Here is a 26,130-nt window from a genome sequence, read left to right as displayed (position 1 = left end):
TGTGTCACTGTGTAAAAAAAAAAAATTGTTAATGATATTATTTTCAAAATTGCTATGTTGGAGTTAGACATGAGGATATCACGTATCATTTGTGGTATATTGTACAAAAAAAAAACAGCCATATCGTGTCTGGAGGAGCCCAAACTTGGTATGTTTCGAAAATTCTTTTTGTTTTAATTTAAAAAAAATGCCCAGAATGTAATGTGAAATATTTTTAGAATCGCCTCAAAAAGCCCTTTCGTATGATACCACATACGATAGGTTTTGGAAATTTTTTTTTTTTTTTCCATACAAAAAAAATAATGTTTTACCACCCCCCAGCGAAATTTTTTTAGGAACTGCGGGTCAAAAAAATTGTTTTGGCCTCTAGTATGTGTGTGCCAAACGGCTAACCTGTACATCGATTTGCGGTATTTTTATACGAACGGGTTAGACTAAGATCAATTAGTGCCAATTATTTGGTATGTAGGTAACAGTCGCCATCAGATATACCTATCGGAGCGGCCAAGGTGCTCACAAATATCTGAACACGCCTCTATTGTCAAGGCGCTAGGTGCGTGTTCAGATATTTTTGAGCACCACGGCCGCTCCGATATATCTGATGGCGACTGTACATAATTATTTGGCGCTTTTACAAAATTTGAGCGTAAGGAAATTCCATACATTTTCAAATTTTCTCAAAAGAAAGCAGTGGGCAGTTTCGAACGTAAGTTTATAGGTAAACACACTAAACACAAGGAATCTAAATAATAATCGTAAATGCTTAGTATGATTCATGGTCATGGTAACGGAACCAGTTTTCGCAAAGGCCATTATCAGTAGGTAAGTAATTACTATGTATTACGCAGGGTCAATATGAAACTGTACCTTGTGTTATCCGGATGAATGCAACATTTCCCTGTTTAATTATGAACAAGTAGGTACTTCTTGCAGACTTAGAGAACGCGGGGGAGCCTCACCCCTAAAGAACGCGTCCATAGTCGGCGGATAGTGGAACGCCCCGAACGCCCGCCTGGAGCTCCAGGAGGGTAGGACTCATGTCATTGTTTGTGCAAAGTTTTATTACAATCTAATACGTAGTTTTAAAATGAGAGCGGAACTACGTTTGTAATATTTCTATGGGAAGGTGCAATTCGGCCGAGCTGCCGGGGACTCATGTGACCCCATCGTCCACTGGTTTTCATCACCAGTGCAATCAGCCAACGTAAGGCAGATTGAGTAGCGATTTGATTCCATGTCCCTAATAATCGCCTATGCAACCCTAGTCTTGTCACCATACACGTGCGAAGCAATGCAGAAGGCCCTGCCTCTGTGCTCTGGCCCTGCCTTAGCCAGACGTCCAGAATGGAGTCGCTATAGCTGCGTTCTCGAGGGTAGATTGGCTATAACTTATTACCATATTATATTATTGTAATATCCACATTATTTTGATAAATTGCTAGATTTTGTTATAAAATTCAACATGTGTCATCATCCCTATCCTAGTGCCCTAGCTAGGTCGTGTGGGTCTGGCGGTTCCGTCTCTGCGAGTTTGGGCGGCGCAGGCGCACAACCGGCGCGGTGGCATCGGCGCCTGCTAGCGATCCCGGATCGCTCCTCTACACGATGGCCCAGCGTAGGCCAGTCCAAGGGACGTATTTATGCGTTAGAGGAAGCAAGTGATATTGCTATCAGTCATCGCCTCCCGGGCGGAAACTCGTATAGCGGTTAACGGCTATGTATGATGAACCCTCGTGAACGTAAGCTGCCGCTTCGTTGGTGGGTTGAGGAATGGCAGCCACCGAAACGCGTAACACGGTCTTTCCACCGTGATACAACCAGCTGACGATTTGTTTGATTAACAATAGCATCATCTGACAAAGTATCAAACGGGAGGCGATGACGCCGATGACTGAAAATAATTTTCTTTTTTACATGTTCATGTGACCAGCTGACGGTCTGTCCACAGCGATACAATCGGCTGACGATTTTGTTTATTTATAGTGTTCACAATAGCATCTAAACTATCATCTGACAAAGTATCAAGCAGGACGCGATAACGAAATTTTTTTATAGACTATTTGCTGCCATTCCTCAACCCACCAACGGAGCGGCAGCTGACGTTCACGAGGGTTCATCATACATAGCCGTTAACCACTATACGAGTTTCCGCCCGAGAGGCGATTGGTCATGGAAATCTATCCCTGGCCCGCGGTCTATTGCATCGTAATGGTCCCAGTACACAGTGGTGAAGGATGGGCCATGACAAGCCATCGCCATTGTGTAGGGGGGGGGGCAATATACAATGGCGGACGACTGGCCGTCAGTTGTCTATCGTGGTGCGCCATCGGGAAGTTGTCGGTTTTTTATTTTAGGGTTCCGTACCCAAAGGGTAAACACGGGACCCTATTACTAAGACTGCGCTGTCCGTCCGTCTGTCTGTCTGTCTATCCGTCTGTCACCAGGCTGTATATCATGAACCGTGATAGCTAGACAGTTGAAATTTTCATAGATGATGTATTTCTGTTGCCGCTATAACAACAATGCAAAATGTATGGACGCAGATTTGTTTAGCAGTTCATTAGGCTTGTTTAAAAGAACTGTATATTCTTTATTAAAATAAGGGTGAAATGTTGCAAGCAACCCGATAGTAAGTAAGAAGTATAAGTATAAGTCTTTTCTCTTTTTTATACATTTATATACTATTGTTATGATTATGTACAACTACTAGGTACTACAAGTTTGCACTATTTATCATTACTTTTTAATTGTACCTCGATATGTGAATTAGGAAACTATAGGTCTATAAAAATCAATTTGTAGCTATTAGCTAAGTTGCTCATGTTTATTTTAAGAGTTTGTTTCTCAATAAAAAAAAAAACCTAAAAACAGAATAAAATAAATATTTAAGTGGGGCTCCCATACAACAAACGTGTTTTTCTGCCGTTTTTTGCGTAATGGTACGGAGTAGGAACTCTTCGTGTGGGAGTCCGCCTCGCACTTGGCCGATTTCTTTGACACTTCAAAGGAATCGTAAGGGAATCGTGGCGTAGCGTTGCTTGTGGTAGTTGTGGTGTTCACACAGTCGCCCATGGAATGGCAGAGGCTTGTACTGGGGCCTAATGGATGACTTGCTTACCTACTCAGGTCCCGGATGCCGACATTTTTGCTGACTGCTGACAGTTTGGGCAAGTTCATTAGGTCCGCCATGTTGGCTTTGAACTTTGCCCCTGTAATGTAACTTAAACCATATTGTTCTATTTGTCTGGATTTGTTTATTAATTTGTTATTTTAATTATAGGTATTCTATAATTCTAATTGTATTCTAATATTTCTAATGTGTAGTTTTGAATTTGCAAATATGTGGGTATAATTTGTAATTTTGTATTTTACCGTGTAAGCGCTTCGGTTGTTGTTTACTGTAGGTAAGCTTATGTGAAATAAACAATATTGAAATTGAAATTCCACCTGTCCAATATGAAATATCTTGATCCAATGTCATTGCGTCTCACTCTCTCATTAAGCAATATGTGAGACGCAAATACACATTGGACCAAGATATTGGACAGCTGGAATAGCAACCTTATACGCATGTTTCTGTCTTTATACTGCAAGTTCAACATAATTATCCACTCTGGTTTATTAATTGGTAAAAACTAGCCAACATAACGTTCAATTAATCCTAAGTTGTCTGCTTATCTATCTACAGAATTTGGCATTCATTTATATCAATTCTTTTGTCGGTGAAGCCGACAACCACGCTTACCCATTTCCACAGTTGTGTTTGGTGGAATGTTTAATTACTTCGCTAAGCATGACGTGACGCGAGATGAATTAGAAGTATTTGTGGGTTAGTTACATAATATTACACCAAATTATACTAAGGGGGGAAGAGGAGTGATGTAAGGTTTTTTTTAAGGAAAAATCAATAAGTTCGCGCGCCGTCTCCGTGGTGCATTCGCTCAGCTGACTATCGATTGTATACGTAAAGTAATATCCGTGCTTAACTTACCAGTAATAAGCTATCTTTTCCCCGTATCCATTCCTCACATTGCGGTCCAATAGATTGAAGCAAATATTTGTGACTGCCCCTTCCATCCATTTGACAAAAATGTTCCCTTTATTCAGGTCAAAATTGTACGATACGAATTTGCCGGGCTGAGCCGGAGTCTGCCAATCGAATTCGCTCGCTATTTGAGACCAAAACTTTTCAGGATCATCTAATGACTGTTTATGCATTTCTTTGTATTTTTCAAAAGATGGCAATAGCGACTTTTCGACAACATAATCGGTAGGTTGGTAAACACGCGACATCGCGGCTGATTGCGTTCGTAATCGCCGCGCAAAACAAAACTCGTGTCTATACGCGACGAGGACCTCGCGGTTACTGACAACGTTACTGTGAAGTTTCAGTGTGTGCGTACGCGTATCGACCTTCTGTGGCTGTTTTTTGACGTTTGTGTTGGTTTGGCACTAGCCTAGCACTAGCACTCGCAGTCTCGCTCTCGCACTCAACTCAACAGTCAACACTGGAACTGGACTTCACTTCACTTACTATGCCCGTGAAAGAGGTCTTTACATGACGATGACGACTGCAGTCCGCATGAAAATCGCGTGCGCGGGGATAACCCGCGCGCGAACTTTGACGTATCACGCTTATAGGAACTAATTATTAAAAGAAGTCGGTTAAAAATTGACAAGGTGACGTAACGACGTAGTTATAATCAAGACCGAACGGGACCGTATGTTTATAGGTAGGTATCTATAATAGGGCTACTGCGCTAGTTTCCTTCCAGCTCTAGTTTTTGTCCTCTCGAGTCTTGATCTTGACAGAGTGTAGCAACTCTGCACTGCTGAGTGTAGAATTGCGTCAAATTTGAATATAACTAAACCTAACTGCACAAATTTGGACTTCTTGCAATCCTTATATCTCTTTAAACAATAGATATAAAAATGATATTTCAAGTAGCGAATTCAAAATGAAATACCTATATTAGTTGCAGATTCTCATCCATGCCTTTTAGCGGTCAAGAAACCAAGAAAAAAAGTGCAGACGGAAAATGATTATGGAAAGTTTAATTACTAAGCTATACAACCGCCTTCAAAAAAAATGGTTATTCCCACTAGTTACCACCAAGTTGTTACCAGTTTTCACACCTTTTACCAGTGGTAACTACCGGGAAAAAAATCCCAGTAGTTATCACCAAACTGAACTAAACCGAGTTGGTGGTAATTAGTCGGAACTGTTTTTAACCGCCTTCAAAAAAAGGAGGTTCTCAGTTTGACCCGTATTGTATGTATTTATTTTTACTTTTAAGCACTTTTAAGGCAGTTTACTGAAACACTAATCGACTTATAATTATTTATTAAAGTATTAGAGTACTATAGATATTTATAGGTACTTTTTAGAGTTCCGTACCCAAAGGGTAAAAACGGGACCCTATTACTAAGACTCCGCTGTCTGTCTGTCTGTCCGTCTGTCACCAGGCTGTATCTCATGAACCGTGATAGCTAGACAGTTGAAATTTTCACACATAATGTTTATGTATTTCTGTTGCCGCTATAACAACAAATATGAAAAACAAAATAAAATTAATATTTAAGTGGGGCTCCGATACAACAAACGTGATTTTTTTTGCCGTTTTTTTGCGTAATGGTACGGAACCCTTCGTGCGCGAGTCCGACTCGCACTTGGCGTGCGACGTCACGATGTCGTGACGTTAAAACTAACGTTATAATCCTGCGCCGGCGCCATTTGATGTTCAACAGGTAAAGGAAAATGACGCATGAAATTGATGTCGATCAATTAATATCCCTTAAAGTTTATTTATCTTAAAGTGATTTCCATCATTCATGATAGAAAGAAATGGATGGACCCAGTATTTTAAGTGTTTCTGCCTCTTCTTTAGGCGACTTCTTAATAGCAGCAGGATGAAGACAAGTCTGGTGCGGTCCATGGCTCTTGATCAACTACGGCATATTTTTCAGATTTCGACGGCAACGTATCGACGGCCTGCGACACGACGTCGTGACGTCGCACGTTGCTGCAACGTGCCACGGCACGACGCCGTGACGTGATTTTTTACGTTACACGTCGTAGATTTGCACGTCACGACGTCGCAACGTTACACGACGCCGCAACGTGCCACGGCACGTCGTCGTAACGTCTAATTGTGTGTAGGCCCTTAGACGGGTTCACAAAAAGGCCATACTTCTCAGACTACTGTTGGATGTGCAATAGGTCCAGGTTGAGCTTGTCAATGGAACTCGAAACATTAGTGACTTCACACTGGTCGTAAAGCTGCAGATCGTCGGCATACAACTGGTGGGAACAACGAAGGCCAGGTGTGATGAAATTAATGAAAGTGGAAGTCTTATGCTCTCAGCAAACACTTCGGGCTGTACGGTGGCCCTATCGCAGGCCTCCTGGGTGTCAAGTTCGCTTTCTTGAGTCTCCTTAATGTCCACTCGCTGCAGGTTACCACTCCTCATACCTCACGCAAACGCTGCTAAATCGCAACTCTTGTCTGGTGACGATCGAAGTGATGTTGTGACAATGAAGCGGCCGTCTCACTCTGATATGGTGATATGCACATACTGCGACCGCTTCTTGGTCTTGAAGTAAAGGCCAGTCCGCTGAAACCTCTACACTGTAGATTAGCTTAGATTCAGCGCGGCAGCTACTGAACATTGGCTACGCCCTTCTTGCAGGAACTGGACGACTAGGCGCAGGCATACATTTCTCCGCATATTTTTCTGTTTTTATCCGGGTTTTTATCAGTCACACACGTGTGACCCCTCCTCTACCCCCGTTTTATAGGGGTCAAGGGTAGCGCAACTCGGGCTCGTGATAACGCGTATAACGGCTCACAAACCGGAAAAATGCCGATAATCTAAAAAATATGGGCCGATTTCCATGTTTGTTTACTTTTCGTAAAGCTAAAACTTTAATGAACATAATCACATTTTAAGTTACTATTAATTAATTTAGTAAAACAAACTGGTTTACAAATATATTGCATGAAAAAAATCCAGTGATGTAATACTTTTGCACGCGAGTGTACTCGTAGGAGGCAGCACCTGTTATTGACGTGATTTCATTTTGTTCAAAAGGTGGAAACGAGCACCGTCCTTATCTTATACTTACCTTAGGCTTCTTGCCGGAAACAGAGGGCCTGTCGCCGACATCGAGAATCGTAATCTGCTTTTCTATTGCTCAGCTCTTGCATATTCGATTCGAGCGACAGAAAGGCAGATAACGGTTTCCGAATTGCGGTGGGGTGGGGCCTCGCAGTTCGCCAGACTTGTGACGTTGTATATGTCCAGTTGCAGGGCTCGGAACCGGTTTTATTGAAAAACCCGAAATAGCCCAATATTTTTAATTATTTTATGCTCTTTACGTAGGACTAAATATAGGTAACAAGTTTGTATTATTAGATTGTCCCATTAAAAATGAAATAATAAACCAAAGAACGAGAAAGAACGTAATAATACCGGTATTTTTTGTATGAAGAAAAAACCGGGTCCGAGCCTTGTGACTTGTGACCAGTTGTGTATGCAGATCTAAATAGTTTAGCCATCTATTTCATAGGAAGCCCTATATGGCAGTTATTGAACTCTATTAACATCTGTTAAAGTTCAAATTTTCACAAATATTTTTTATGACATTAGATCCTACGTGCTACCTAGCTAAGTTGGGTATGATTAAGCGCCACTTGCACCATCCCACTAACCCGGGGTTAACCGGTTAAACCTTACCAGTACTACTCGTGCGTCTGTCTGTCCGTCTGTTTCAATTAAGTTGAAATTTGGTATACATATGTAAGTTTGTGACCCAAAGACGGACATGTAACGTAAACAAATGAATTTTAAACATCGGGGCCACTTTTGGGGGGTATGAAAAAACTTAAAAATAAAGTTTTTCTAACTGTTCAAAATACTATCTACAACATGTACAAGTATCTATACACGGTGTTACACGGAGTTTTTTTTTATTTCGAACTCATCTTGAGTATTTATTCTTTAATTAGTAAATATTAAAAAAATATTAGTTGTTTAGTTTTCTATTCAACTGGTACACAATTGCTAGTAACCATCGAAAACACTGTTTCTGACATATATTTTCCTAAAATTATGTACCTATCTACTTGTCCCTTTCTCAAACACTAACTATATCGTGTTACATATCAAATGAAAGAGCTCATTGTAAGAATCTGAAATATATTATATATATATTTTATAATTTTAGGATAAACAGTTTAGAAGTTATTCAAGAAAATAGGCAAAAAATTACCATTCCCCCTTTTATCTCCGAAACTACTGGGTCTAAACCGTCTAAAATTTTGAAAAAATACACCAAATAGTTCTTTACCTACCTATAGATCACACGAAAACCTATTAGAAATGTGCAGTCAAGCGTGAGTCGGACTTAATTACTTAGTTTTTGATTCGACCCCTACGGGTTTTTTTAAGGCATTTCAATCACGTTTCACATAAAAATACATTATTTAAATTGTGTAATGTACGGAACCATTGGAACGCGAGTCCGACCCGCACTTGGCCGGTTTTTTTCTAGTGTTTTTCAATAAAAAGACACGCCAAAATTGTTTTGATTTCCAGTTCTAAGTATGGGGAACCCCCAAAAGTTTTTGTTTTTTTTTCTATTTTTGAGTGAAAATCTTAATGCGGTTCACAGAATACATCTAATTACCAAGGTTCAACAGTATAGTTCCTTATAGTTTCGGAAAAAAGTGGCTGTGACATACGGACGGACAGACCGACAGACATGACGAATCCATAAGGGTTCCGTTTTTTGCCATTTGGCTACGGAACCCTAAAAACCTCGATTTCGTCACTGACTCACTGACTCACTCACTCACTGATGATCATCAAAACCTTTAAGATACTTCCTGAAGTCCTAGGAAGCTGAAATTTGGTACAGTCAGCAGCAGAAGTTGCTAAGCGGGCGAGGTGTTCAAAATTACCTTGACGTGATCTTATTCTCTTAACAATAAAGTCGCGTCAAGATCATTTTGAACACCTCGCCCGCTTAGCAACTATTGCTGCTGACTGTATGTAAGATAGTCTTAGTACACAAACAACAAAAAAAAAATCAAAAAATTCATAATTTTTAGCTCCTAAGGGGGTGAAAAGGGGGTGGAATTTTGTATGGGAAATCAAGAACCGCTGTACCGATTTAGTTGAAATTTGGTATGTAGATAGTTTTTGTTATAGAATACTTTTCAACCCCAAAATCACCCTGTAAGGGTAAAAAGGGGGGTGGAACAGGCGTCAGGGGGAAAAGGGGGTTTAACTTTGTAAGGGGAATCAGTAAAAAGCATATTGTATAAAAGATGCTCCCAGATACGTATTTCAGGATTTTTAATAGTAAATTACCCCCAACCCTTTAAATTAGGAGATGGAAGATTGTCATAAGCAACTTACAAAAAAACGTGAAATCCCACCAAAAACATTTCATGTAAAATGTTGCCAAGACGAAACCATAAGGCTCGCATTGTCAAAAAAATATCAGATCTTTTGTAGAGCTAAGCTTCTAACTCTACAGGCACTAACTTCACAAACTCAACACCTTAGTTAAAATATGTGGCTTTACGGTTTAAAAACAAGCGAAGCACGTCTCATAAAAACGCTTTTTCCAAATCGGTCCAGTGGTCTTCAGGAAATCGGAGTACATACAAAAAAAAACACAAAGATACCGACGAATGGAGAACCTCCTCCTTAGAAAATTTGAAGTCGGTTAAAAAGCAATAAAAATATCGGATGAATTGAAAATACTCGGCCTTTTTGAAATTGACTACTATATTTAGGCAGGTAAAGTCATATCTCCAGCAACAATTATTTTTGAAGTTTCAAGTACTTACTCATATTATTACAAAACCCACAAGTTTACCTACAATGACCATTGCGGGAGTTAGCGCTCTGATTTGATGGTATTGCCAGATGACACTAACTAACGTGATCTATTGAATGATGGTGGCATACAAACACGTATTTAATATTTCAATAAATATTCTATTCTCTATTAAGAGTATTAAAATTGTCTAATGATCTTATATATCTACATTTCAACACCAGTAACGTCAACAGTTCATAAACTATTAACCGGTACACAGCAAAAATATCATACAAAAATTATCTATCTACACCTTAAGGGTTCCGACACTTTTAAAATCACAAAAGTCTAACGTTAACAACTCACTCGTCATTAAAAGTTCCTCCAAGTTTGGTCCCATCACGGAAAGACAATCCAGTATCACCGACAAATAGACGCGCGGCGCCCGCGTGGTAGCGGTGTGGCGACCTCTGTTGCAACAAAATTTGATGTCACCTACAATAATTGACATCGTTTATTCGTTAGGTAATACCATGTTAGTCTCACTTCTTAAAGTGACCAATATAATGTAGGTACATGAGGTACATCACGTGTTCAGATTGTACAAATGTATCAAAATTTCACTTATCCATCGTTTTAGCATCAGTATAGTAATATAAGTGTGGGTGGTCACTACCCGTATTTCTCTTAACGAGAGTGTGGTAGCGCCGTCAGTCAGAACGTCTTGTAGTGAATCTATTCCGCGTCTTTCTTATCGTCGTGTCTGTGCTAGGTGGCTAAGGACATGAGTCTCCGGCGGCGGAGTTTGCGGCCGCAGCGTTTCCAGACGGCGGTGAGGCAGTAGACTAGGGCCGCGACGGCGAGTATAGTGAGCGCGCGGCTGGCGAGCGTCGGCGCGGCGGCCGCTCCCGGCGCCGAGCCGCCTCGCGCCGCCGCCGCGCCCGCGCCCGCGCCCGCGCCCGCGCCCGCGCCCGCGCCCGCGCCGCGCCACGCGCGCGACGCCGGCTCCGTGCCCTCTGTCTCTGAACCGCCCACTGTTGATGGAATATTAAATAGTGATACAGTCCAGCCACAGCTAATGCCATAATACTACATTGTAATACAAGTGCGATAATTAGTACACCACATAACTGTGTCGAAAATTTAAAGGGCCATCATGTAATGTAAAACGTTGTTTGATACATGTGCAAATAGGTAATTCGCAACTCGTATCGATTTAATTTATCGCCACTCGTTGCGAATTTCCTACTTTTCGCACTTGTATCGTAATGTACTATTTCACTTCTCATGCTCGTAAAGTTGGTATTAAGGTCGCGTGTAAGCGGGTAAATTTGCTTATTATGCTCTAGAGCATAAAGTAAGATCATCTATTACGACCCTTATTGAGTTTTCAATAAAGTCCAAAACCTGCCATACAAGCTGCAGCTGGCGGCCTGCGGGCCCGAGTACGATTTTATTTAGGCTTACAACACAACGCACTGCGATTAAAAAGAGTAACGTACGGCATGCTTCATAAGCGCACGCACTTGCAAGACAGAAACCGCAAGAAATTAGACTGAAATCGCAAAAGATTAATCGCAGTGCGTTCTAAGCCCTAGTCTTGAATAAATACGGTAAAATAACCTTAAATATTGGATATTTCTGTATATTTTCCTAGCAATCGAAGTGAAAAGCAGAGTATATAACTCGAGCATAAATGTCAATTTTATTCTCGCTTACGCTTGGGCCGATAAATTGCCTCGGGTGAACTGGGTTGCTTTATGCCCTTTTTATAGATATAATATACTGTTTCCCTTTTTTTTTCCTCACAAGTGTGACGAAAGACATTGTGTGCCGCAGGCGGTACAGTTTAATTCCCACTCGTTCGTAAATTATTACCCGTAATGTACCCTCGCCCACACTGTTAACTGTCCATCGGTGGACGTTATTACAATAGGCATAAGGTCCACAGACGCATGGACACTTGGACAGTTAAGTGTTGCTGTTTGTATATAAATAGTGTATTACAGTATTACCGATTTACGTATTATCATTATCGGATTATCACAGTTGTGATTTGTCTTCGTTTTCACATAAATAATAAGAATAATTCAGCCTATATACGTCCCGCTGCCGGGCAGAGGTCTCCTCTCATGCACGATTTGGCTTGGGCTATAGTTACCACGTTGGCCCAATACCTGATTGGGGACTTCACATACACCTTTGAATTTCTTCGCGGATATATACTGGTTTCCTCGCGATGTCTTCTCGATCGAAAAGGTCGTGGTAAATATCAAATATAAGCCATACATAAGTTCCGAAAAAGTCATCAGTACGAGCCGGGATTTGAACCCGTGACCTCCGGATTGAAAGTCGGCTGTCAGATCCACTCGGCCATCACTGTAACAGGTAAGTATCTAGGCGCAAGTGAGCATCGTCGGTTGAAAGCGCTTCACTCAGATGGAAATAAGTTTTCCTCCATGTCATTTGACGGTTGGAAGTTGTCGTAACATCGTACGCGTTATGAACGACGGTGCACGGAGGCATGCGTACCGATAGTCCTCGGGTCGGTGGGCGGGTGGCGGGGCGCGAGCGTGCGCGCGGCGGGCGGCGCGTGCACGGCGCGTGCGGGCAGCGGCTCTAGCCGCGGGCACTCCGGCGCCGGCCGAGGCCCGCTCTCGTCCGGGGCCAGCACGCGCGAGTACGCGTGCAGGCGCCCGCCCGACGCGCGTTTTGGCAAATCTGCAAATGAGGTAAAAAAAACCCCACAGATTAAAAATCATTCCGACTGCCAGGAACCTAAAAAAAGTCTGTGGTCTATTTTACTTTGATTTTGGTATATGTAATGTGACATGTTTAAGAGGTCAGCACTGACCGCTGCACGGCGCGTATATACGAGCGGTGCGTACGGCAAAGTATGCGTCAGCCTCACGCTCTGTCGACGTTGTTCAATTTAATTGTAAACGAGGTTGACTAGTCTAGTCGAGTCGAGTCGACTCACCGGATGGTATAATGTGCACGTCGCGCTGGCGCGCGCGCGGCGCGGCCGCGTCCCGCAACGCGGCGGGCAGGTGCGCGGCCAGCGCGTACTGCAGCCCGGCCAGCAGCAGCCAGTGACAGGAGCGCGCCGCGCCGCCCTCCAGGCACGACGAGTCCCCGTACACCACCAGTCGACCCGCCTGACAACACAACACACACGTTACATTACTACTTGTACCTACCACTCAAACAATTACACTATTTATTATTTGTTGTTATCAGGCGTTCATAACTTACACCTTACACCAAAGATTCTTTGATAGTACAAGATGCGTAAATTCTAACCACCTTACTCATAAACGCACTACAAGTCTCAATTGGTTTTTGGGGTTCCGTACCCAAAAGGTAAAAACGGGACCCTATTACTAAGACTCCGCTGTCCTTCTGTCTGTCTGTCAGCAGGCTCTATCTCATAAACCGTGATAGCTAGACAGTTGAAATTTTCACAGATGATGTATTTCTGTTGCCGCTATAACAACAAATACTAAAAAGTACGGAACCCTCGGTGGGCGAGTCCGACTCGCACTTGGCCGGTTTTTTATATTCATAATCAAGTTCAATCAAATCAAATATTGGATAAGTGGTACGTCACCCTAAGCCATAACATTAATTGTATGTGTGCATGTTGATGTTATGTTATGTAAACAGAGAGAAACAATACAATTTTACCTAGTGGGTGTAGCTAGATATTTATATACTTACTAGCTTTTGCCCGCGACTTACAATCTGTTTTTTATCGATTTCCCATACAAACTTCCACCCCCCTTTTCACCCCCTTAAAGGATGATTTCTGGGATAAAAACTGTCCTTCCCCGGGACTCAAACTATCTCTATACCAAATTTCAACTAAATCGGTTCAGCAGTTTAAGCTTGAAGAGTGTGGATTAACTAACAGCATTATTAGGTAATTAAGGCTTGTAGCGCGTATATGAATAAGGGGGTAAGAAATAATCGTCCGCCGCGCTGGTAACTGAATTGTCAAACGTCAATCACATAGACTGTGCGGAATGTGTAGCGTCGTAGGATTTGAGGGCGTGCCGGTGCTATTTTACGGTTTTTGCTATGCTGACAACACTGTGACGTAATTATAGTACGACACTAAAGGTCGTGATACTTGAATCCTTTTGTTCCGGCTTTTTGCCACAGCTCACTAAATGGAGCCCGGTGTCGGCTCGGCCACCTAATCCTATGAATTAGCAGAATAGCACAGGCACTCGTGACTGCCATTTCACCTTCTACCCAAAGGTTAAAATCAACTCTTGTTTTTATGTCTCAGATACTTCAGTGACAGTTCGATTGAAAATACATGCCCATACCAATTGTCGTATTAGTACAAAACTAGATAGGTTCTAATTTACTCCAATCTGCCCAGTCCAACAGTTATTTTAGCACAAACCTGGATAGGTAGATTGGGTAGGTAATCGAACTGTAATTTTAGTATCGGGGACATAAAAACAGTGAATACTGAATAGGTTGGTCTTATTGGGATTGTTCGAATCACGATATTTTACTTCGTCGAAAGTCACTGCAAAATATGAAATAATATTTCATAACTAAAAATAAGGAAATATTTTCTATTAAAAACTTTTATTTATTAAAATCGAAACCTGAGGGCTTACCGCGAACACCGAAGTACGCAAATTGCGAGCATCTTTCTCTGTCACTCTAATTACGCCTTGATTGAAGTAAAAGAGAAAGATGCCCGTAATTCGGGAACTTCGGTGTTCGCGGTAGGCCCTCTGAATCTAAATATATAGCTCAATCATAAGTTACGTTACTTATGATTGAGCTAGCTTCAGAATAACCAAAGACACTCATCGAACTGTCTTCATCTAAACTGTATGTGCTTGAATCTGACATGTGGATTACAAATTATGGCATATAAAAAAAAATCAAAAATCAAAATTGTTTTATTTCATTCAAAAACTTTACAAATATTATAGTGGCTGGTGTCTCCTTTTAAGTTATTTACAAAATAACCTGTGCTAGGAGGCACCGCTCTTCCATATCCAAAAATGTGTGTGTGTGTGTGTGTGTGGCTAGGCTAGGCTATATATATCATCTAATAAAATGGTATTTTATTCGAGATACCGTACATACTTTTACTCAGTCCAGAAAATAAATTATACAAATATTAAATATGACTAAAATGGTAAAGTATCAAAAGTATTTGTCAGTTATTTCAAGATCACGAATGACCTTCATTATTTACGTATATTAATATATTTTTTATGAATATATTTACCGATTATGTGCCGGAGACCAAGTACTTAGGGAGACTATTAAATAGGTAATTATTTTATATTAAATACAACATAAATACCCGTTATAGCGGAAGCACGTTGTGTGACTTTTTGTAAGTCGATATAGTCGCCTTTTAGCCGTTTTCTTTCCGCTGACAACATAAAACTTGCAGTTTTTGTAAATAAAATAATGACAGAAGTTTGTTGACTTTTTACAAGACAGGCGTCAAAGGTTTGATTGCCCAAAGATAGATATAACTCCGTAATAGATGGATACAGTCTAAGGAAAAAACGTGCCTCAAAAATCACGAAAATTTGATTACCGATCAGATGGCGCCACTAGTTTTGGCCTAGTCTCGTATAGAGGGCGTTGACTGTTTCGTTTGTTATTTATAATTTTAACGCATACCAGTGAAAGAACATGGGTCAAAATCATATAAAAATAATTAATGCAAATAAAAAAAACATTTATCCATATTTAAATACATTTAACGTATTTTTATAAATCTTCATTTTTAGTTTTAAAGTATGTCGATAGATGGCAGTGAATTTAAAGTGGTTACAAAATTTACTATGACAGTACCGCTCTATCTTATTATATCCTCATTGGATTGCCATATAAAATTGATAAAGTTAGTTCCTGTTTCTGCCGCTACGCTTCTCTTTTCGAACAGACTCTAACGTTTTAGAGAGTTATCACATAATGTTAGGAGTACATAGGACAGTTCAGGGCATTAGCTGTCAAATTTAGAGAATATAATAGAATAGAGAGCGTTTATTCGTGGCAAAATGAAAGAAGAAAACAACACGTAACACAAATTTGTTTTAAACTTTACACGCCAAACACAGTAAATTAATCATTGCTTATCTACAGTGGAAATCCAACTATAATGTCTTTGCACTTTGTCAAACTGCGGAGCGTACCATGTCGTTCAACCGGCCTAGCACTAGTAGTATCCAACAATTCCATGGCAGTCAGTAAGTACCGTAACCGTAACGCACCTTGGGCATGTTGTCGCCGGCGCCGGTGTTATTGGTGTAGTCCTTGGTCGCGCCGTCGGTCTGCAGCAGGCCCAGGATGGGCACATCCACCGTGCGCGCGCTCGCCGTCCCGCCCTCCCCCGGCTTCTCGCCGGACATTATCTGGAACCATACAACTCATTTCAGATTGAACACAGATAAATAATGTAAATGGTCTAACCGTTACTGAGTTACATTGCGATTATTACATGCCATACGCAATAATGTCATCAGTTGGTCGACGAAGGCGTGGTACAAGGAAGCTGTCAGTATAGAGAATATAAACATTAGGTCGACGAAGTTCATAACAAAGTTTTTGTTTTAGTTCTCTATTTGGTAAGTTTGGTTACGTTGGCCTTAGTTTGAATGGGAAAGCGACACACCTGCTGGCCCTGATCGGCGAGCGGCGCCGTGACGAGCACGCCGTGCTCGGGGAAGCTGTGGATGTGCGTGCCGCTCGCGTAGTACATGGGGTGCCCGCCCAGCTTGAACGAGCCCTCGAACACGCGGTCGCCCAGCGCCACCTGTACACACGATACGAGTATAACTCACAGGTCCATACTAATACGACCTGGCTGCGTAGCCAACATGCCAATCGCTTACGCTCCGTAGCGATCGAAACGCAACTGTCACTGTCGCACTAATATGGAAGAGTGAGAGAGAGACACAATGCGTTTCGTTGTCGTAGCGATAGCGATTGTCACCTTGGCTAGGCCGGCTGGTATGACTAAATTGGCACTAATGTGTCAATGTTTTCATAGATGTTTAACACGTGTCTTGTAGTTTAACTATTATTACAGAATACTATTTTGTTAATGTTACCGCAAGAATGTGCTATGCAAGCGCTATGAAATTCACAGCACGTTAAAAAATTCCTAAATGTCATTTCAGTTCAAAGAGAAGGGCCATGCAATTTTTCATTTGACATAAAAACAGAAGTATCTGTGACTGTGACCTACACCTACCTGATACATGCTGAGTAAATCGTTCAAAGCTGGAACGTTAGCTCCTCCTGTTTCGGGTATCCACCTGCGTACAAGCATGTTACTGAATTCATAACAAATAATAAGTAATGGCAACAAATAATTAGGTACATTGTGTCATATGGTGTCATACCTCTGAACCAAAACTCGCACATTTATGACGCTAACCATTTTTCCAATAAAAGGAAAGTTGCTTTTGTAAAGTCGTCGTCAATAGAACGTGCAAACAATGTAAACAAAACGTTTTACCATCATTACTTCGTAATCTCGCTCTTTAAAAGGACAACCATGACCTTATCAACAGTCTATATACTTAAATATTTTATTTATATAATTTTTTAGTTAAATTAATTGTTAATTATTAATATTTCAGCGAAAATAACCTTCGTAAATATATTAGGTTATGTGTCCATCGCTAACAAAATCTGTCATATTTGTTTACATTGTTTGCAAGTTCTATTGACAACGACTTGAAACAATTTACGGGCTGTATTTCTATTTACCACCTTTACAGAAAATAATATCGTAACTCATCTTGTTCTTATATAGTTTAACATAACGAGTTGTTGCAGCATAAAAATGTTGTAACGGCAGTCTGGCGCTCGGCGCCTTCTTAAATGACACTCCTCGCGTATCGCGATACGAATATCACCGGTAGATAGTTCTGTTCCACTCACCACCATTGGCGCGTGTTCTCGTCGTAGAACTTGACGTGTCCCTGCTGCGGGAAGCGTTGTACCCGTAGAGGTATAATAATATAGAAAATAAATGGGGGAGGAACCAGATCACCGAACGAGATGCACTTATCCAACTTTCAGTAGGAGTAACAGAGAAAGCGCTATTATTGTTTGTCCTTGTCACAGTCTGGTATGGTCATTTAGTATGGTTTATGGTGGGTAACAAATAACCCGACCAAATTGCGTAGGGTGTTTTTGATATGTTGTCGGGAATGTTAAAACGTGTTTTTAATTGTGTCGCATTGCGTATGTTCTGTCCCTCACGGGCGCACGCGTATAGCTCATCTACATAATACTAGGTATATGGTTGTACCAGCAGACGAACACGAGGGATAACCCCGCGTCTACCTCCTTTTTGAAAGCGGTCATTTCATCCTCGGGTATTATCAGATTATCACCGGTAGATCGTTCCACTGACCATTGGCGCGTGTTCTCGTCGTAGAACTTGACGTGCCGCAGCAGAGAAGCGTTGTACCAGTCGGCGAACACCACGAGCGAGAGTCCCGCGTCCACAGACTTCTTGAGCGCGGCCATCTCCTCGGGGAAGTATTCGTCTTCCGGGTCCACTAGCAACAGGGCGCCGTACAGTGACGTGTCCACGCAAGTCAGCGGGGTTCCTGCGCACAATTACAGATAATAAAGCGTACAATTTTCAAATAGGTATAGTTACGCAGTAAGGGACGCAGTAAGCTGGGTCCAGATACGAAGTCAGCCAGTCGTACTTTATCGCAATGACGTTCATAATTTTATTTTATTTATTAAGAAACAAACAGTCTCGTATACGTAACATTAGGTACAAGGGTAGTTAGTGTCATAATGTTAGGGGCATAATGTCGTCATCTATCATAATATCAGCTTCCTCGCGTCTGTCCCGGCTTTTTGCCACGGCTCATGGGAGCCTGGGGTCCGCTTGACAACTAATCCCAAGAATTGGCGTAGGCACTAGTTTTTACGAAAGCGACTGCCATCTGACCTTCAAACCCAGAGGGTTAACTAGGCCTTGTTGGAATTAGTCCGGTTTCCTCACGATGTTTTCCATTACCGAAAAGCAACTGATAAATATCAAAGGATTACGTATTGTAGCATGACGCTACATCTGTCGTCAATTTTGGAAACTACTTGCTTGTCTGTCATGTCTAGTTTGCTTGTTTGTTTAGTCGTGTCGTATAGTGTGAATTGATTCACGCAATTACGGTTAGATGGCGGTTGAAAGAAACACATGGAACCTTTTTTGGACGGTGATATTTTCGATATTGGCAGGTTACAATTGCGTTGAATTTTGAGTTTCTATTCTGATTCGGAAAGAAGAAATTTGTTTTCTTCGGGGTACTTCAAATGGATTTTGAAATTGACGTGTAAAGATCTGTTTGTGATTATATTAGATTTTTTCCTTGTTTTCCGTCAAAGTTAACCTTTTAATCTAGAGGAACGTTTTCTTCTGAAGTTGCCAATAATAACTTCGAGTGCGCTTTACTTCCCGTCGTTCCGCGGCCTTGTTGGCCGTAGTTGCCTGCACCAGGACCTTTTTAAGGCCACCGTCGAGCAGTGCTCCGGTGGTGCGTGGTGGCCGTATCAACGACGGGGCGCAGCCGCCGACGGGCAGTCGGCAGTGGATGGTCGTCGACCGGCGGTCAGGTATCAGACCCACGGAGGAGACGAGCCCGCATACTGCGTGGTTCGATAGCGTTGGTTGGCCGAACGTTTTCTTTGGAAAGGAACTAGCAGACCCACGGAGGACACGAGCCCGCATACAGCGCGGTTCGATAGGTCACGGTACAGCTTCGGTTGGCCGAACGTTTTCTTTGGAAGGGAACTAGCAAATTGTCATCGTCTACGGAGCTTGAATATTTTTTAACGTTATGGAATCGGTTCCCGTTTAATAACCCTATAATTGTTCATTGTTATTTTTTTGTGCAATATTTCTTTTAATTCTGTAAAGCCGCTGTTATCCGTATTCCGCATTTCTTTAAGGCATTTTTTTAAAATTCTGCCCCTAATTGTCAGGCGAAACTAATATTCGGCAATAAATTTAGGTACCTATCACCCGTTGAAACAGCCATTATCGTCCATAATCTCCATCTCATTAATCCATTTCTTTCCTTCTAAAGCTAAATTTATACGCCGTTATCTTACGCACGTACACCAGTTCACGCCAGTGCGGAAAGCGGACCGTCAGAAAAACAATTTGTTTTGGTTATATTTTTTTTTTTAAATTCCATGTGTAGATTTTTTTAGTGATGTTCGGAAGTGCTTAACAAATTATACGTGTTGTGCAGAAGTATTTGTTTTACTACAGTGTACAAAGTTTCGAAAAACTCATTGGTACGAGCCGGGATTTGAACCCGCGACCTCCGGATTGAAAGTCGCACGCTCTTACCGCTAGGCCACCAGCGCTTTTTTTTACCGGCGGTACATGTCGCGGAAGTTGGTGTGCAGGTGGTCGGCGTGCCAGTCGAGCGGGTCGTGGTTGCAGGAAGTGCCCAACAGACTCACCCATGACCTCGAGGTAGAAGCCATGGTCGCGCAGCCGGCGGTTCATGTCGCGGAAGTTGGTGTGCAGGTGGTCGGCGTGCCAGTCGAGCGGGTCGTGGTTGCAGGAAGTGCCCAACAGACTCACCCATGACCTCGAGGTAGAAGCCGTGGTCGCGCAGCCGGCGGTACATGTCGCGGAAGTTGGTGTGCAGGTGGTCGGCGTGCCAGTCGAGCGGGTCGTGGTTGCAGGAAGTGCCCAACAGACTCACCCATGACCTCGAGGTAGAAGCCGTGGTCGCGCAGCCGGCGGTTCATGTCGCGGAAGTTGGTGTGCAGGTGGTCGGCGTGCCAGTCGAGCGGGTCGTGGTTGCAGGAAGTGCCAAACAGACTCACCCATGACCTCGAGGTAGAAGCCGTGGTCGCGCAGCCGGCGGTTCATGTCGCGGAAGTTGGTGTGCAGGTGGTCGGCGTGCCAGTCGAGCGGGTCGTGGTTGCAGGAAGTGCCAAACAGACTCACCCATGACCTCGAGGTAGAAGCCGTGGTCGCGCAGCCGGTGGTTCATGTCGCGGAAGTTGGTGTGCAGGTGGTCGGCGTGCCAGTCGAGCGGGTCGTGGTTGCAGGAAGTGCCAAACAGACTCACCCATGACCTCGAGGTAGAAGCCGTGGTCGCGCAGCCGGCGGTTCATGTCGCGGAAGTTGGTGTGCAGGTGGTCGGCGTGCCAGTCGAGCGGGTCGTGGTTGCAGGAAGTGCCAAACAGACTCACCCATGACCTCGAGGTAGAAGCCGTGGTCGCGCAGCCGGCGGTTCATGTCGCGGAAGTTGGTGTGCAGGTGGTCGGGGTGACAGTCGAGCGGGTCGTGGTTGCAGGAAGTGCCCAACAGACTCACCCATGACCTCGAGGTAGAAGCCGTGGTCGCGCAGCCGGCGGTTCATGTCGCGGAAGTTGGTGTGCAGGTGGTCGGGGTGACAGTCGAGCGGGTCGTGGTTGCAGGAAGTGCCCAACAGACTCACCCATGACCTCGAGGTAGAAGCCGTGGTCGCGCAGCCGGCGGTACATGTCGCGGAAGTTGGTATGCAGGTGGTCGGCGTGCCAGTCGAGCGGGTCGTGCTTGGCGCGCAGGTCGTCGCGCGGAAAGTACCCGCCCGGGTACCGCAGGCTGTGGTACTGGTCCCAGAGGAGCCGGCGGGAGCGCACCGGGACGGGGATTATTCGCGCTCTGCAAGTTCATATTTCGTTTGATCAGTTACAGATACATAGAACAGATACGATATTTACTATTAAGACTGAGAGAACTTATCATGAGCGTAGTCCTACAGAGAAATACGTACCGTAAAATTAGGTAACTATTAGTATAGGCCTTAAAACTATGGTCCAGTTTTTAACGTTGATTCTTAACGAGCCTTTATGATTTGTACTCGTAACATTTATTTCGGAGCTCACACACTGATGTCACTGATGCTCTTTCTATCTATATTATATACTCAACATAATTTGAAAAATACTTATAAATATTTTACTGGAACATGAATTTGGACCAAAGTTGTAAGACTTGTAAGTTGTGGACTAAAGTTACCTGATTTTACGGTACGGTAAGTTAATAACATATCAATAGTAAGTTTTACCATGCCTGCCATACAATTGATTATTTATTAAGGAAGGAAAGCCGTGTATAGAGTGAGCACTCTAAGCTTACTAATTTTTTTATGGCAGGGAGCGACCATCTCTTATTTTGATTGTAGTAAATGATAACGCAATTAACTCATATAATAATATTATTATTTTTGCAATAGTGACACACACTTTGCCACTTATTTTGCCTTTTGTCAATTACCTTATCGGCAGCATCAACGTGGCGTTCCTCATGGCGCTCTCGCCACTCTCATCGTGGCTTTCTATTGTCACATTCACATGGCCCTGTGAAAACAATAGATAAAACTTTTAACTAAATAAAATTCAAAAACAAGCATATCATCTGATCTTTCCGAGACAAATTCTTATTTTATTGTAACTAGTGCTTTATAAAATCTACTTTGTAATTTCTTTTAGTATAGAAAATTCACGATCAACACTGAAACATTTTCACACCGTGCCTCGCTACCCACGCCAGCCAGCCGGACCACGGCCACATGATGGCGCTGTAGTCGGCCGTCACAAGTGGCTGCCAGTGCCAGCTCACTTATGTCTACTACACAAGACACACACAGTACCAACACACCTCCACGATCCCGTCGAAGGCCGAGCCGCCCTCGAGCACGGAGAAGCTGAGCGCGAGCCACCCGGACCACGGCCACAGGATGACGCTGTAGTCGGCCGCTACCGACAGCAGCGGCCCGTGCGGCAGGTGTGGGTGCCAGTTCACTTCTGTCTGTAATAGTCACACATGTCAACAAGAGAACATTGCCGGTAGAGAGCTCATTAGACTTCTGTATGTGGCTTTCATGCCCGCTTTATAACTTAAAGTACAAATCAAGCTCGATCTACATTCTACATACCAGTTACTCGCGTGTGCGTGTGCGCAAGTAATTTGTATAAACTAGCTCTAATCGCGCATATTGCGCAGGATATAGCGTGGGCACAGGGCGGACACGCCATACATCAAAACTCGCTTGCGTTTATATGTGTGAACGGCACGTTTGTACACGCGACTATGTGTGCGTAAGCTGCTTAGGGCTGCCACTTAGATGTTTTCGAGTTCACGGAGCGTTGTCGTAATACTCGTAATGTAAATAAGGAATATAAATATTTTTATTCCTTAATTTAGAGAAACCATTTTTAAGTTCGCAAAATTTACATTACGCGGTTCTATTCTTCCCATTTATATCCGTCATATTTATGAGAATACAGCGCAGCGTTCATATTCCCAATGGTGGTTTTAGTTTCTCGGATTATTTGCACACAATGTGAAAGAAAAGTACATGTTGTATTTGCAGGACAATGCTCTTAATTGAAACCTAAAAGTGTAACATTTAATTAATTTATCTTTTTCCAAGAAGTAACAACATCAAACACTATTAAAGTTTCAAATACAACACACACAGCCCTCGTGCGGCGTTGACATACGGGGAAGGCGGAGCCGAACATTCTCGAGGCCTGCCGAAGTGACACGAGCGGGCCGCGGCCGGCCGTGCACACGCAGGATAACCCGACCGAAACGTAAACAATAGTTATTTGTGCAACAAGAGAGGAAAGTTGGTTTTTCTTGCGAGTGTTTATTTTGAGTCCCAAGAAAGCGAAAGATTCTATAATTGAATCACGAGCAAAGCGAGTGATTCTAAGGTAGAATCTTGAGCGTAGCGAGAGACTCAACAACACGAGATGTAAAATAACTTTGCTCTCGTGTTGCACACATAATTTTTCACCTCAGTAGTGAGAACATATTAAAGGTTAAAATGTATTTCGAATTACACAGAATAAACAGAAAAAAAAAGAATTATAATATGTACGATACGATACGATACGGGACGGGACCGGACCGGACCGGACCGTACCGTACCGTACCGTACCGTACCGGACCGTACCGTACCGTACCGGACCGGACCATACCGTACCGTACCATACCATAAAAAAAATGTAATAAAAGTATGAAGTTAATGGCCTTCACTAAATTAAAAAGCTACATTGTTTCACTCCCTGGAGTGAGGAAAGTGCGACTTTCCTCACTCCAGGGAGTGACGAAAGTAGGCTTGTTCGAGCTGCTGAGGTGAAAACGAAATTGTATGGGCAATCTACCGTTCACCAAGCAATTGGTCCTTGGTCGGTTTATAATCTTACACTCAACTGTACCTACTTTGAAAGCGGAATTATTATAAATAGGTATTTTCATTATTGTTTTTAATAATTTAAACGATTATATATAGACATTGCATTTTTTTAGATATGATAAAAGTGTAACAAAAAACAAAATATTTACGAAGGAATAATATCTACCTATGTACCTACCTATAGGTAGTTGAATATTAGCTAACATTCACAAGTTCAACGAACAGGTTGTTGAAATCGGTAGGTAGGTTAAACCTATCTAAATATTATCACACCTTTTACATTTTGTTTAATTGACGTATTTGATAGGCACCCATACATTGCACAATACATCGGCATTTTGAACGTTCCGTCATCGCGTGACCGCGTCCCTTACCGAACTGAGCGGCCGGCGAAAAGCCAGCAATCTGGTGTCGCGGGCGGGGTAACTCGTGTCGGGGCGGGGCGGTGCGTGGCCGTTCTGTATGATAATACTATTACTTATTCTGTGGCGTGGGTGCCTGGCGGTGTTACTGTGTTCATGCGGAGTCCATGGATCCCCCCTACTCTACCACACACAATGCATATATTATAATATAAGTGAGGGCATGTTGGGTGTCAAGTGCATGGCGGGCTCAGGCTACATACCACGTGGCCGGAGACGCCAAGCCCGTTGATCACGGTCACGTTGGCGATGGTCGGCTGCGCGCTGTAGTACAGCGGCTGCGTGCAGTACGGCCACATGTACTGGCACTCCGTCAGGTCGATGTATGGCGGGCTGAGGCTAGCCTGCGGCTCGTACTCCCTTAAGAACTGCCGAATGCAGAAAATACACTTTAATAAAATCAAATTCAAATAAACACAGCATTTTATCGCGAGGGCAAACAAGTTCTAATTAGGAAATATGAAACTAATTAATGGGCCAAAAACTTTTCCCAGAGTATTACACCCCAAACTATTTTACCCAAATTATCATTTCCCAAATAAATATTTGGCAAAACAACTTATCGCAATTTTATAGTCAGCAAAACTCTTTTTTGGCAAGTTATTGTTAACAAATAATTACTTGGTCAAGCTTCATTTTACCAAGCAGTATTTAGTCAAATGTACGTTAGGCATAACTACCATTTCCCAAAATATTCCATGGCATACGATTTACATCCCAATAGAGAGGCTGCAGTATTTTTATTTGGCTGGTATTTAACTGATCATCAGAAGGGCTATGATGGCCGGCTCTTTATCATTTGTCACCATCACGTCACCATGCCGGTCACGTTCTAACAAGTATGTAAGTGCGAAAGTGACGCATAACATGACAGGTGATAAAAACGCGACCATGATACCGCAGATATAGTAAAATGTAACGTCAAAAAAAAAACATTTTTACTACCAAAAATTGTAAATAATCACCAAAATTAAACCTCCATTTTATGGTGGTAAATAATCACCAAAATTAAACCTCCATCTTATTACATGTGAAATGATAACCAAATTTGCTACATTTTGCTATCCTCTTAAAGCAAATGACACCAAACTAATCATTGTTAACCCAAAAATAGTAAATGATCACCAAAATTGAAACGCAATTTTAATGTAAAAATATAACCAAAATTTTTACATATTGCTATCCTATTAAAGCAAATATGTAACAACAAACTAATCACCCTTAAACCCATTGATAACCCAAAAATAGTCAATGACCACCAAAATTTTAACTACAGAGTTTTAGAGTTCACAGTCTTTAAAATAAGCTTTATTATCGGACTAAGGTTACAATACTTAATTCACGAAGGCTGATATTTGCTTGTAATTTCATACACAATTTTAAGGACAGTAGACCTTATTAACCTTTAATACGTCAAACTCTCTCCACCTGTCAAATTCTACGGTGAATGGCAAATAGTCATATCATAATAGGAAGTTTACAGTCACATACGACTGTTTGTTTTCGAACGTCACGGACGTCACGATTCAGTCAAACAATTTCCAACGGTTGGCTACTCGCAACTCGCAAGCATGTAGACATCTCGAAAACCCCAGTGTAACGTGACCGTGAGATCCTTAACAACCTATGCGTAATCGGA

At 42.4% G+C, this 26,130-nt stretch overlaps 2 protein-coding genes and 1 long non-coding RNA gene across 3 annotated transcripts in view; all 3 read right to left on the bottom strand.

The window, feature by feature from the left end:
- LOC134754242 (acetyl-coenzyme A synthetase) overlaps positions 1–4,367 on the bottom strand; it is a 39,491-nt gene extending 35,124 nt beyond the window's left edge. The window contains exon 1 of the mRNA XM_063690436.1: positions 3,992–4,367. Coding sequence (XP_063546506.1) covers positions 3,992–4,293 — 302 coding nt within the window. The 5' untranslated portion in view covers positions 4,294–4,367. The remainder of the gene's footprint in view (positions 1–3,991) is intronic.
- LOC134754528 (uncharacterized) overlaps positions 1–26,130 on the bottom strand; it is a 153,680-nt gene that overhangs the window by 38,724 nt on the left and 88,826 nt on the right. The gene's annotated exons all lie outside the window — the stretch shown is intronic.
- The window catches only part of LOC134754468 (membrane-bound transcription factor site-1 protease), a 42,712-nt gene continuing 26,555 nt past the window's right edge, over positions 9,974–26,130 (bottom strand). Inside the window, exons 10-20 of the mRNA XM_063690801.1 lie at positions 24,695–24,859; positions 22,524–22,673; positions 22,140–22,222; positions 21,319–21,524; positions 18,252–18,450; positions 17,079–17,142; positions 16,497–16,637; positions 16,096–16,236; positions 12,813–12,990; positions 12,365–12,553; positions 9,974–10,866 (exon numbers count right to left, since the gene is read on the bottom strand). Of these exons, the coding sequence (XP_063546871.1) occupies positions 10,601–10,866; positions 12,365–12,553; positions 12,813–12,990; positions 16,096–16,236; positions 16,497–16,637; positions 17,079–17,142; positions 18,252–18,450; positions 21,319–21,524; positions 22,140–22,222; positions 22,524–22,673; positions 24,695–24,859 (1,782 nt within the window). The 3' untranslated portion in view covers positions 9,974–10,600. The remainder of the gene's footprint in view (positions 10,867–12,364; positions 12,554–12,812; positions 12,991–16,095; positions 16,237–16,496; positions 16,638–17,078; positions 17,143–18,251; positions 18,451–21,318; positions 21,525–22,139; positions 22,223–22,523; positions 22,674–24,694; positions 24,860–26,130) is intronic.

This window comes from Cydia strobilella, chromosome Z (assembly GCF_947568885.1).
Source record: "Cydia strobilella chromosome Z, ilCydStro3.1, whole genome shotgun sequence".
Taxonomy (NCBI): Eukaryota; Metazoa; Arthropoda; class Insecta; order Lepidoptera; family Tortricidae; genus Cydia; species Cydia strobilella.
This window is presented reverse-complemented; position numbering and strand designations above follow the sequence as displayed.